At 43.9% G+C, this 10,563-nt stretch overlaps 1 protein-coding gene across 1 annotated transcript; it reads right to left on the minus strand.

The window, feature by feature from the left end:
- Positions 1–674: 674 nt before the first annotated feature.
- Positions 675–8,671, minus strand: LOC125484886 (aristaless-related homeobox protein-like). The gene is made up of 5 exons (XM_048605442.1): positions 8,428–8,671; positions 7,238–7,694; positions 6,522–6,567; positions 3,980–4,260; positions 675–1,284 (listed from the first exon to the last, which is right to left on the minus strand). The coding sequence occupies exons 1-5, from the start codon at positions 8,654–8,656 to the stop codon at positions 1,062–1,064; spliced, it is 1,236 nt and encodes a 411-aa protein (XP_048461399.1). The 5' UTR covers positions 8,657–8,671; the 3' UTR covers positions 675–1,061.
- Positions 8,672–10,563: the final 1,892 nt, after the last annotated feature.

The following is a 10,563-nucleotide window of genomic DNA, read 5'->3' on the forward strand; positions in this document are numbered from 1 at the left end:
ATAGTTATTTTCGACTGGCGCAGACTCGATGGGCCGAAGGGCTGTACATCTCTATGACTCCACGAATTGTTCCCCTTGAATCTACCTTTAGATTTGTTAGTGCTTTGCAGGCCGTCAAATTGGACTGCAGGTTAATGACAAGAGTTAACTCGTTCCCAAGAACAGCGCGCTAGTCATTGGGGTATCAATTGTGTTACTTAATGAAGTGTTACTTTTTTGTTTTGCTCATTGTCAAGACACAGTCCAACCCTGTCAGAAGCGGAACAGGATTCGAGGGGCCGAACGGCGTACTTCTGTTCTAACTTCTTGACATCTAAGCGCAGCAGTCTTTGAGGAAAATCTTGTAAATCAGTGCTTTCTTCTCTTGTTACTGAACCCCAACATTTCCCTGAATGCGGAGCAGATGAGGTGGTTCCAATGCAGAGAATAGCGGATAATCACCTGACAGTATCATTAAATACACTTCGCAATTGTATAAATCTCATAGAATAAGACGGGAGATACCACGAGACGCATTACTTAACGTTAAAATACTATATATTCTGTTACATCTGAAAGCCATTTTATAAATTACATAGATCATTTGTGAATCACGGTCTAAGTACATCTATCTACACTGTTACAGGTCATTAAATGCAGAAGTCTTTCAGGGTAAGGGCGCTACTAATCAGAATTGTAGCAGTTTTTTTTAGGAGGAAAGCGGTGGCGTAGCACATGACACTTGTTTGGCTTTGGTTTTGTTTGTTTACAATAAAATGTTGACAGCACAAGGCAGGTTTGTCACAAAAGGGCGAGTGACTTTCTTTTGTTGTTTTGTTTGCCCCGCCGACCAAAATTTCATCCATTTCATGGGCGCCAGCTCTCCGGAAACAAGAGTTTCGCCCCCAAAATCACGCTTCACTTGGGTTCCAAACGTTGTTTTCTCTTCAGCTGCCTCTGATCTGCTGCTGAGCGGGGTACAGTTATGTGCTCGGTGACCGCCAGGCCCTTTAATTGGGGGTTGACTGGATGGGGATTTGGAGGGGAGGTGGGAGGTGGTGAGGAGGTGGCTGCAATGTCTCTCAACACACCTCTTTCCCCGCACTTGCCAGGTTCGGGAGCAGAGCGACTGGGGGACTCGGTGCCGCGTGTTCTTTCGCTCTGAGTCTCAGACTGGCGATGCTGGAGGATTTCCTGTCTAAGGCAGCCGACTGCGGCTGGGCTGGAAACACACCGGAGTCCAGGTTGGGAATCGAAGGCTTTACAACCAGCGAGGCTGCCATCAGCGGGTTCACCGTAAAAAATCTGCAAAATCAATGGCAAAAAAAAGGCACATACTCACAAGACCAAGCAGCGTGTTGAATACCCCATGAAGAAACGAAGTGGCTTTAATTCTAAATTTGAAAAAAAAACGAGAGAACTGCGGATGCTGCAAATCAGAAATTACTGGAAAAGCTCAGCAAGTTTGGCAGCTCTGTGGAGAGAAATTAGTATTTAACGTTTCGGGTCGAGTGACCCTTCCTCAGTTCTGACTCGAAACGTTAACTCTGATTTCTCTCCATAGGTGCTGCCAGACCTGCTGAGCTTTTCCAGCAATTTCCGTTTTTATTTCTGGTTTTAATTCAAACCTTTCCCAGAGAACCAATTTCGTTAATGATTTAGAAAAACAAGACTGCAAATTAGTGCTGGAAATGGAAAGTAAACACTGGAAAACACAGAGATAACAAGGTGTAGAGCTGGATGAACACAGCAGGCCAGGCAGCATCAGAGGAGCAGGAAGGCTGACGTTTCGGGCCCAGACCCTTCACAGGTTTATTTGAAATCACAAGCTTTCAAGCGCAGCTCCTTCCTCAGGTGGAATGAACCTGAGGCACTGTTACCTGGTGTCATGTGACTTTTGATTTTGTCCACCCCAGTCCAACATCAAAGTTGGAGAGACACACACAATCCATGAACAATTATTTTTTATTCATGAACGGGATGAGGACGTCGCTAGCTAGGCAGCATTTATATATATATATATAAAGTAGGACAGACTTTAAAAAGAATTGAATATTGCATGATCGATCTCACTAAAAGCAGAATCACTCAGAAATGTCCAGAAAGTAGCACTGGAAGATTTATATGAAGTATATGAAAATGAAATGCACATGGGCAGAATCTGTCTTGTTTGCCGGAGGAGTGATACAACTAAGCCTCTCTGCTCCTATGATGCTGCTTGGCCTGCTGTGTTCATCCAGCCCTGCACCTTGTTGTCTCCAATATTTGCAATGATGGTTCAGACAGCAGCGCAGGATGCAAAACATTAGGATCATTTCAAAAAAGGGATTACCTTCGGGGAATGTGTTTGTGTTGTGGTGTTGGGTGGGTGCTGGTGAGCGCTGTTGAGCGGTCGTGAACAACGAAGAGTTGATCTTCCAGACGGCGACCATGTGCTATTCTTAGATAAAAGGAATGCACTGCGGATACTGGAGAAGTGGCTTGAAACATTCACTCTGCTTTCTCTGTCTACAGATGCTGCCAGACCTGCTGAGTTTCTCCAGCATTTTCCGTTTTTATAGAAGCGAAATATTGCGGAGGCTGGAAATCTGAAATAAAAACAAAAGGTTGCTGGAGAAACTCAGCAGGTCTGGCAGCATCTGTAGAGAGAGAAACAACATTAACATTTCACGTCTATTCAGTTCTGAAGAAGTCATATAGGACTCTAAACGCTGTCTTTCTGTTCTCATGCTCCACTCTCAACTTCGACCTTTTTTGTTGCTGAGAAATGTATTTCAACGAATCTCCAGCAACTTTCAGCCTTTTCTAGTTTCCCTAAATTATCTTCCGGTAGGAATAAGGGGAATGAAGCTATTGATAAAATTGTGAATTTTTCAATCGATACTGTATATTATAAGGATTTGACTATGACAAGATAGCTAGTACGCAGTACAGTATGACACCAATTACACGGGTTTAATTCCGACTGTGATAGTTTACGGGGACTGCATTCTCACCTCGGCCCATGCTTAATATGGAGTGATGCCCCTTCAACTTTCTAACTATTTGCGCCTCTCTAACAGAAAGATGTCTATCATGACTGACTCGAAATGACAAGTTATTTTTGGTCATTCTCCTTTGGAATGTGTTTCAACAGTTGCATTAACTTGTGATTCGATCTGAAATTGAATTGCTTAACAGCACCAGTATGAATGCCCGATACTTCTACAGCTTTGAGACATTATATCGCGACCCCTCCACCAACATCAGCAAACTTCAACTTGGATATCAGGATAAACTTGGCCAAGAAAAGAACTGGAAATATTCTCACACCCAATTGTTTTAAATCTATTCCGCCCAGGAACTGACAACCGTTATTCTTTCGTGGGGTGTGGTAATATTAGAATTTGTAGCCCATTCCTAACTGTCCTTGAACTGCCCGGCTTGCCAATTCACTTCAGACGGCAGTTCAAATCACCTCTAAGCTGTTTGGGTTTGGAGTCACGTGGAGCTCAAGATTTCCTTCCCGACTTAACTAAAATAAGCAAGTGATGTGCAGAATTAAGACAGCTATAAAACAGGACAATTGCTGAGCAGGTAGGTTGGGATTGAAAACAAAATTGTGTTACATTAATGCAGAAGAAAAAAAATGCTTGGATTTTAAATTCTCAGCGGCTCTGTAACGTTTGTGGGGAATAGTTATCGAATTGAACCGTTAAACGCTGTTTCTCTCCCCACCGACGTCGCCCAAACCTGTTGAGTACTTTCTACGGTTATTAATTTTCTTTATCAAAAGCATTCGCTTCTATATCCGATAGGGAAGACGTTCCGAAGCAGAGTCATATGGGACTAGGAGATTAACACTGTCTCTCCCTCCATCGACCTGCTGAGTTTCTCCAGCATTCTCTGTGTTTGTCTCAGATTTCCAGCATCCGCAGTACTTAGCTTTTATTAGGGAAGGTTCATGTTCAGATTTCTCTTCAATGCGTGAAAGCATCCGCACACGTCGTTTACAACTCACCTCCCGAAGTGTGGGCTGAGCAACGGGTGTCTGAAGAAAGTGGTCCCGATGAAAGTGCTGATACCTAGCTGGGCTGCAGGGTTATAGGCGTTCGCAGTTGCTGGAGCAGTGAACGGTGGGATGGCCGCTGACCTCCAGCTGGGCTCCACGCCAGAAGAATGGCCCACTGGTACATCCAAGTACAGCCCCAGGGGACTGGCCAAGGACAGAGCGTGAGGATGGCTCAGGTTTCCGGCCTTCTCCCGCTTCCTCCACTTGGCTCGACGGTTTTGAAACCAAACCTGGGGAGGAAAAGAGACAACAGACCAGTTTGAAAGCTTTGTGATCCGCCCACAACCAACCAGTCAATGACTCGAGCGGTATGCACGTTGCACGGCAGAAATTCGCCCAAGATCCTTGGACAACACCTTCCAAACACGCCTCCACTTCCATCTAGAAGGACAAGGGCAGCAGATACATGGGAACATTCCCCCACGCCCCCCCACCCCGCCCCTCGCAAGTTCCCCTCCAAGCCATTCACCATCCTGATTTGGAAATATATCACCATGCCTTCACTGGGTCAAAATCCTGGAATTCCCTCCCTAATGGCACCTACAGCACAGGGACTACAGCGGTTCCAGAAGGCAGCTCACCGCCACTTTTTCAAGGGCAACTAGGGGCGGGCAATAACTGTTTGCCCAGCCCAGATACACCCACATGCCACGATTGGATACAAAGACTGACTAGCCTATCCAAACTGAGCAGCAGCGATTATGAACAGCGGTGGAATAATCGCTGGTAGAGTAGATGTTTATAGATATTGGGATTATGCATGTTGCTAAACAATGGGGAAGGTAGATTTCTTTTTAAAAAAAAAGCACAACGGGAGCAGTTGTATACGCCTTGCTTCAATTTAAAACGAATTCGATTTTAGATATTATGATAGGGACGGCAGCGGTTCAAGAAGGGAGTTTACAACTACCTTCTTATGGGCAACTAGGGACGGGCAATAAATGCTGATAGTTGTAAAGAAGGGTCAGTGGAATCGAAACGTTAACTCTGCTTTCTCTCCACCTGCTGAGTTTCTCCAGCAATTTCTGTTTTTGCAATAAATGCTGGCCCAGCCAGCGACACACACGGCCCACGAATGAATGAAGAAAAAAATGAATAATAAATTAAGATGAAGTTGGCCCAGTAGTTGTATCTCACGCTAACTAAACCGAACAATCCAGACTGAGATCTGTCATTCTGTAGATTCAGTTAAACGTTTTGTTTTGAAACTGCCTTAAAGACTCTTTACATTATCGCACGTATCTAAAGAGAGTTCTGTGCATGTGAAACTTAAAATCATATACAAATATATAAAATCATGTATCCCAATGTTGCTAAAGAATCGGGTAGTTTTGCAACTTCCAATTTCGGATTTCCAACCCACGGTAGGGTGGACAGAAATAAATGTGTTAAACGGCCAAGGTCTTTAAGTTTCACTCGTCACTCACACTTTTTGAATTCGTCCTATTTTAATGATGTAACACACACAGCACCTCAAGGTCAGATAGTTAAGCTGGTCTACCTTTGGCACCGCTTCTATGTATAAAATAGCGACAGAAAAGTCCTTACGAAGGCTGGGGAGTCGAAAGCGATTATAGTTAAGAAATCATGAAGTGATTATAGTTAAGAACTACAGCCCATCAGGTAAAGTATATTCAGAAACCCCGTAGTTTGGTGGAGTCATATCCCAGGCAGTCGGCACTGAGGACAAAATTCTCAGCGTGGATCCGGTCTCTTTTCTACAGCAATCAGAAAGTCTAAACGGAACGCCCCAATTAATACTCCAGACACAACATTCGGATCAGACACGAATTAAACAAAATGTAAATGAGCGCTTTATCCTTGTACAATCGGGACGAGGAGACGCTCGCTTCCTATTTCAGATTCTGCTAGAATCAATGTTTTGGACAGAAAATGGTGCTCAAGCTCGGGAATTTGACATTGGGATATACATACATTTCCTTTACTATATAAAACTCCCAGACTCCGAGTTGCTGATTTGGAGCGGACTACTCGGTTAACCGTTTGAGATTGAATTATGAGCACCGTGCTTGAAAATGGCACATTGTTAAGGATAGAGTGGTTTTTGTTATTTTTAGATTAACGCACACAGGGCCACCCAGTCCCGCTGGTGTCCGCCATATGGTTTCTATTCATTGACACTCCCCAAGGCTCTTTGTAATTTCACCGGCCCCCAGAGAACAGAAACTTTTCAGTGCCGAATATACGGAATCTGGGCGATTTAACTTTGATCTGCAACAACCAATGATAAGGAGAACGTTTAATCCATCACTTTGGCAATGCATAAGCCAATGACTAAATCTAAATTCTGTTCATTTAATCTAAAAGAGGTTCTCTCCCTCAAACGCTTTCATGTGGGTTGCTTTGATTTAGAAGTTCAGAGCGCAGAGTGCAATCTGGTCGTTATTAGACCTTATTAAACCTCGCCTTCTGCCCCCTTCCACTCTCTGGGGCTGCCGATGGAGACCCCTGCCGAGAAACATACACATACCTGCACCCTGGCTTCGGTTAAATCCAGTCGCATGGCCAAGTCCTCCCTTGTGAACAAACACAAACCATTATTGACCAAAAACAAAAAGCTGAATTGAACTGGACATTTTTTTTTGCTGCCGTTGCCTCGATATAACGACGCAGAAAAAAAAAGGTCTGCCTTTTCTACAACATTTTGTTACTGGAAATAGATTTTGTTAAATACATTTGAAAGAAAGAAGAATGTCAGTATTAGCATTCGTCATAATTAACAGAACGAATTTCAGCTTTAAGGAACTCGAATTTTGGGAATATCTCAACAAAACGAGAATGCGATTTCGGGCAATGCGACTCCAGAGGAAGAGGGGTTATTTGCTTTAACATTTTGAAAGTGTTTCAACGAGGCGTTTTAGAATGGTGCTGTTTGTTTTGTTTTCAGCCCTAAATTTCTGAAAGAATCAGAAATATTATTTCTCGCCGCAGTGACATCGCTGTCCTATTTTCTTTGCTGTGCATTTTGGGTTGATAAAAGTAGGGCTTATTGTGGAACCTTTCACACTGACAACTGTTCATTCTAAATGACCACTCTTCCCTCTTTTATTTTAAAAGAACGTCTACTGAGATGGAGTTTAGATCCTTACAAAGCCTGAACGTTACTCACTTCAGGAGCTCCAGAAGAGACACTCAAAGTCCAAGTGATAGAGGGCTAGTGGCCATAGTTCGCTGCGAGAGTCTTACCTTGTGAAGACATCGGGGTAGTGTGTTTTCCTGAAAGCCCTCTCCAGTTCCTCCAGCTGGAAGTTGGTGAAAGTGGTTCTGTAGCGGCGCTGTTTGCGCTTGAATGAGCTGTGCTCCTGGTCCCCGGTACAAGAATAATACTGAAGGGTCCGGTTCTCTCTGGTACTGTCTTTCTGCACCGTGTCCTCACTCGGTTGGTCCTCCCTTCCTCTCTGTTCCAGGATTTGGTTGTCCGCCGATGCCTCTCTGTCCCCACAACTCCCTGCATTGTCCTCTCTGTCTGTTCGCGGAGGTTTCACTTGGTCTGGTCCACTCATCAAACCGGAGCTCGCATCGCTTTCGCTTGAAGCAAGTTCATTAAACCATTTCTCAGGCTCACCTCTGCTGGCTTCCTCTCGTTTGGAACGACTCAGCTGATACCATTCCAATCCGCAAACCCTCCCCACTTCGGATTGTCCTGAACAAAAACATACGCACACACACACGCATAAAACACTAAGGGACAACAAGTTCAACAACTATAACGCAAACATAACCTGACCCGATTAAAAACAGTCTTCTGTCTGAATTTAAAAAAAATATAAAGAACTGCCGATGCTGGAAATCTGAAACAAAAACCAGAAATTGCCGGAGAAACTCAGGAGGTCTGGTAGCATCTGTGGAGGGAGAAAGCAGAGTTAATGTTTCGAGTCCAGTGAACCTTCCTCCGACCCTTTCTCCCCACAGGTGCTGTCAGATCTGCTGAGTTTCTCCAACAATTTCTGTTGTTGATTCTGTCTAACTGTTGTTAATTTTTTTTGCCAGTTTCCCCATCGTTTACCAATTGAGTGACGTGTTTTGGCTCCTAATTAAAAAGAAATCCAGAAATGATTAAAAAATGTGGTTTTAGATTAGAATAGAAGATCCTTTATTGTCATAGATGAAGGTGTTAGAAATCTAAAACAGAGAATGCTGGAGAAAATCAGCCGGTCAGGTAGCATCTGTGGAGAGAGAAACACAGTTAATGTTTTGAGATTGATGAGTCAGAAATGAAGAATTTTTCAGTTCTGAGGAAGTCACACCGTTAACTATGGTTTTAGGTGGAGTTGCTACTGAGCCGTTAAACGCCTAAACAGAACAAAATGTTTTATTTTACAATGGACAGCGTCAAACTTTGTTCTAAATCAAACAATAAGGAGCTGCCACCTTACCCTCAACTTCCAACCTTTCAGAAGGTTTACTCCCCATCTTCAGTCGAAGAGAGGCAGCCTCTCCTTCGGGCTCCTTGCCCGTCCGTGCAACACAGGAAGGGACACCCTCACGTTTGATGGGTGGACTGCTGCGTCCCAAGATGCTGTCGATCAGATAGGAAGAGAGCCGGGGGAAAGGCGGCGATTTCTTGGGGCAGTGGGGCGGCGAACTCTCCCTCGGGGTCTTCATGGTGCATGGGTGGCTCCGACACGCACAACACAGCAACTCTGGGGCATCATCAACTCCAGCGAATGCATTGAAGACTTGTTGGAAACGGGCAGTCATTTGTATGCTCACTACTTTAAATAAACATGCCCCAGACATCCCATTGGTACGGGGGTTTGGAAGGAGTTAGACTCCGATACAGCGCAAAACCTGGTCTGGATTCCACCCCTGGCAAAGGATTCCAATTAAATCAATTTGAGAATCAGATCTAAATATAAACACACACCCCGCTTCCAAACTCCAAACCTTTCTCTCTGCCCAGAGCAGATACATTTCTCCAGCATTTTCTGCTTTTGTTTGCTTCAGATTTCCAGCCACCCCAGCGCTTTGTTTTGTTTTCATGTTTGGGTGAAATTTGTTTTAGTCTGGGGATGTTTGAAATTTTGTAGGCGATCAGAAACAAAATATAAGGCAACACTTAACAGTAGCCGTTCCCAAAACGGAGCTAAAGGTTTAAAGCGCCGCTTGTTAGCAACGATCAGAAAAGAAATTTGAATCTTTGGCAAAATAACCAGGAGATACCCACAATAATTATATGTATATATATATATATATAACAGAAAGCGCTGGAGAATCTTAGCATCTATGCAGAGAAGAACATATTTGAGATTTCAAGCCTAATATGACTTCTTCAGAACATAAGTTAGGATCATTTTAGATATTAAATCATCAACGGGCAATGCCATTGATGTCAGATTTTATCCCCCCACGCCCCCCACCCCCAAAAAAGATAGACGGTATTGTTTCTGAAAACAATCTTTCTCCGGTAGAAAGCCGACATTTGGAGTATAAAAGACGCGGTTCAGACCCACACTAGAGCGAGGAGCAGCTAGTCTGATCTCAGTTCGGTGTAGCGCTTTGACCTGATTGTAGACGTGCCTTTGGGAAAAAGATACGACCACTTCTACTTCCACACCTGTATCCCCACACATCTCTATGGCAGTAACACATGCTGAGGTGCTGTGCAGCGATGGGGAAGGAGAGGGATATAAACCAGCGTCCTGACACCGAGCCACGTTCGGACAGATGAACAGAAGTTTGGGGCTAAAGAGCTGGAGGCCTGTTTGGAAGTGAACGAACCCGTGGATTTGTCTCAATTCCTAACTGCCAGGTGGCAAATAAAACGATGCAGCGTTTGTCTATGACCTACTGACTAATCTCCGTCTCCAATTTATAAAGACTGTTGCTTGATTCGGAAGAAATTCCGACACTGTTTCAAAAACGTCTTGCTCTTTGTACGTCAAGCAAATGTTGCAGCATGCGGCTATGGAATAATTCTCTCGGTGTTCATAAACCTTTTTTTCCTCAAAAGGATAAAGGATATCTTTTATAATTCATTGGATTGCGTTGCGATGTGTTGTGATTTTCTTGTCAAATTATGTTGATCTCACGAAGCTGTCTCCAGTCTTGGTTTAATCGTTACAATTACGAAGTTCTTTCGATATGAACCGTCACACGGAAAGGGTTTCGCTGACCTAACCAGAATGTGTTGGTGTTTATTGCACAGAGCCGTACTTGTTATATCTGTACCCCCCAATGTTTCCTATACCATCTCACTATATAGATCAGCATCGTATCAGCATCATCCCCTTGTCTGTATAATTACCGCACCTCAATCACCAAAGTATCTGTATCCTCACTACCTGTATTATCTCTACATCTGCATCATCTTTGTATCTGTTTCATCATTGCCTTCTTTATCATGTGTCTGTCTCGCTACCTGTACTATCCATGTATCAGTACCATCCTTGTATTGTATCTGTATCCTCACTACCTGTACCATCCCTGTACTTGTATCAGTCTGGTCCTCACATCCCTTTACTCCCTCTCCATTATCCACATTACCATTGACCTGCCACTGATATTTGTGC

Source organism: Rhincodon typus, chromosome 14 (assembly GCF_021869965.1).
Source record: "Rhincodon typus isolate 14 chromosome 14, sRhiTyp1.1, whole genome shotgun sequence".
Classification (NCBI taxonomy): domain Eukaryota; kingdom Metazoa; phylum Chordata; class Chondrichthyes; order Orectolobiformes; family Rhincodontidae; genus Rhincodon; species Rhincodon typus.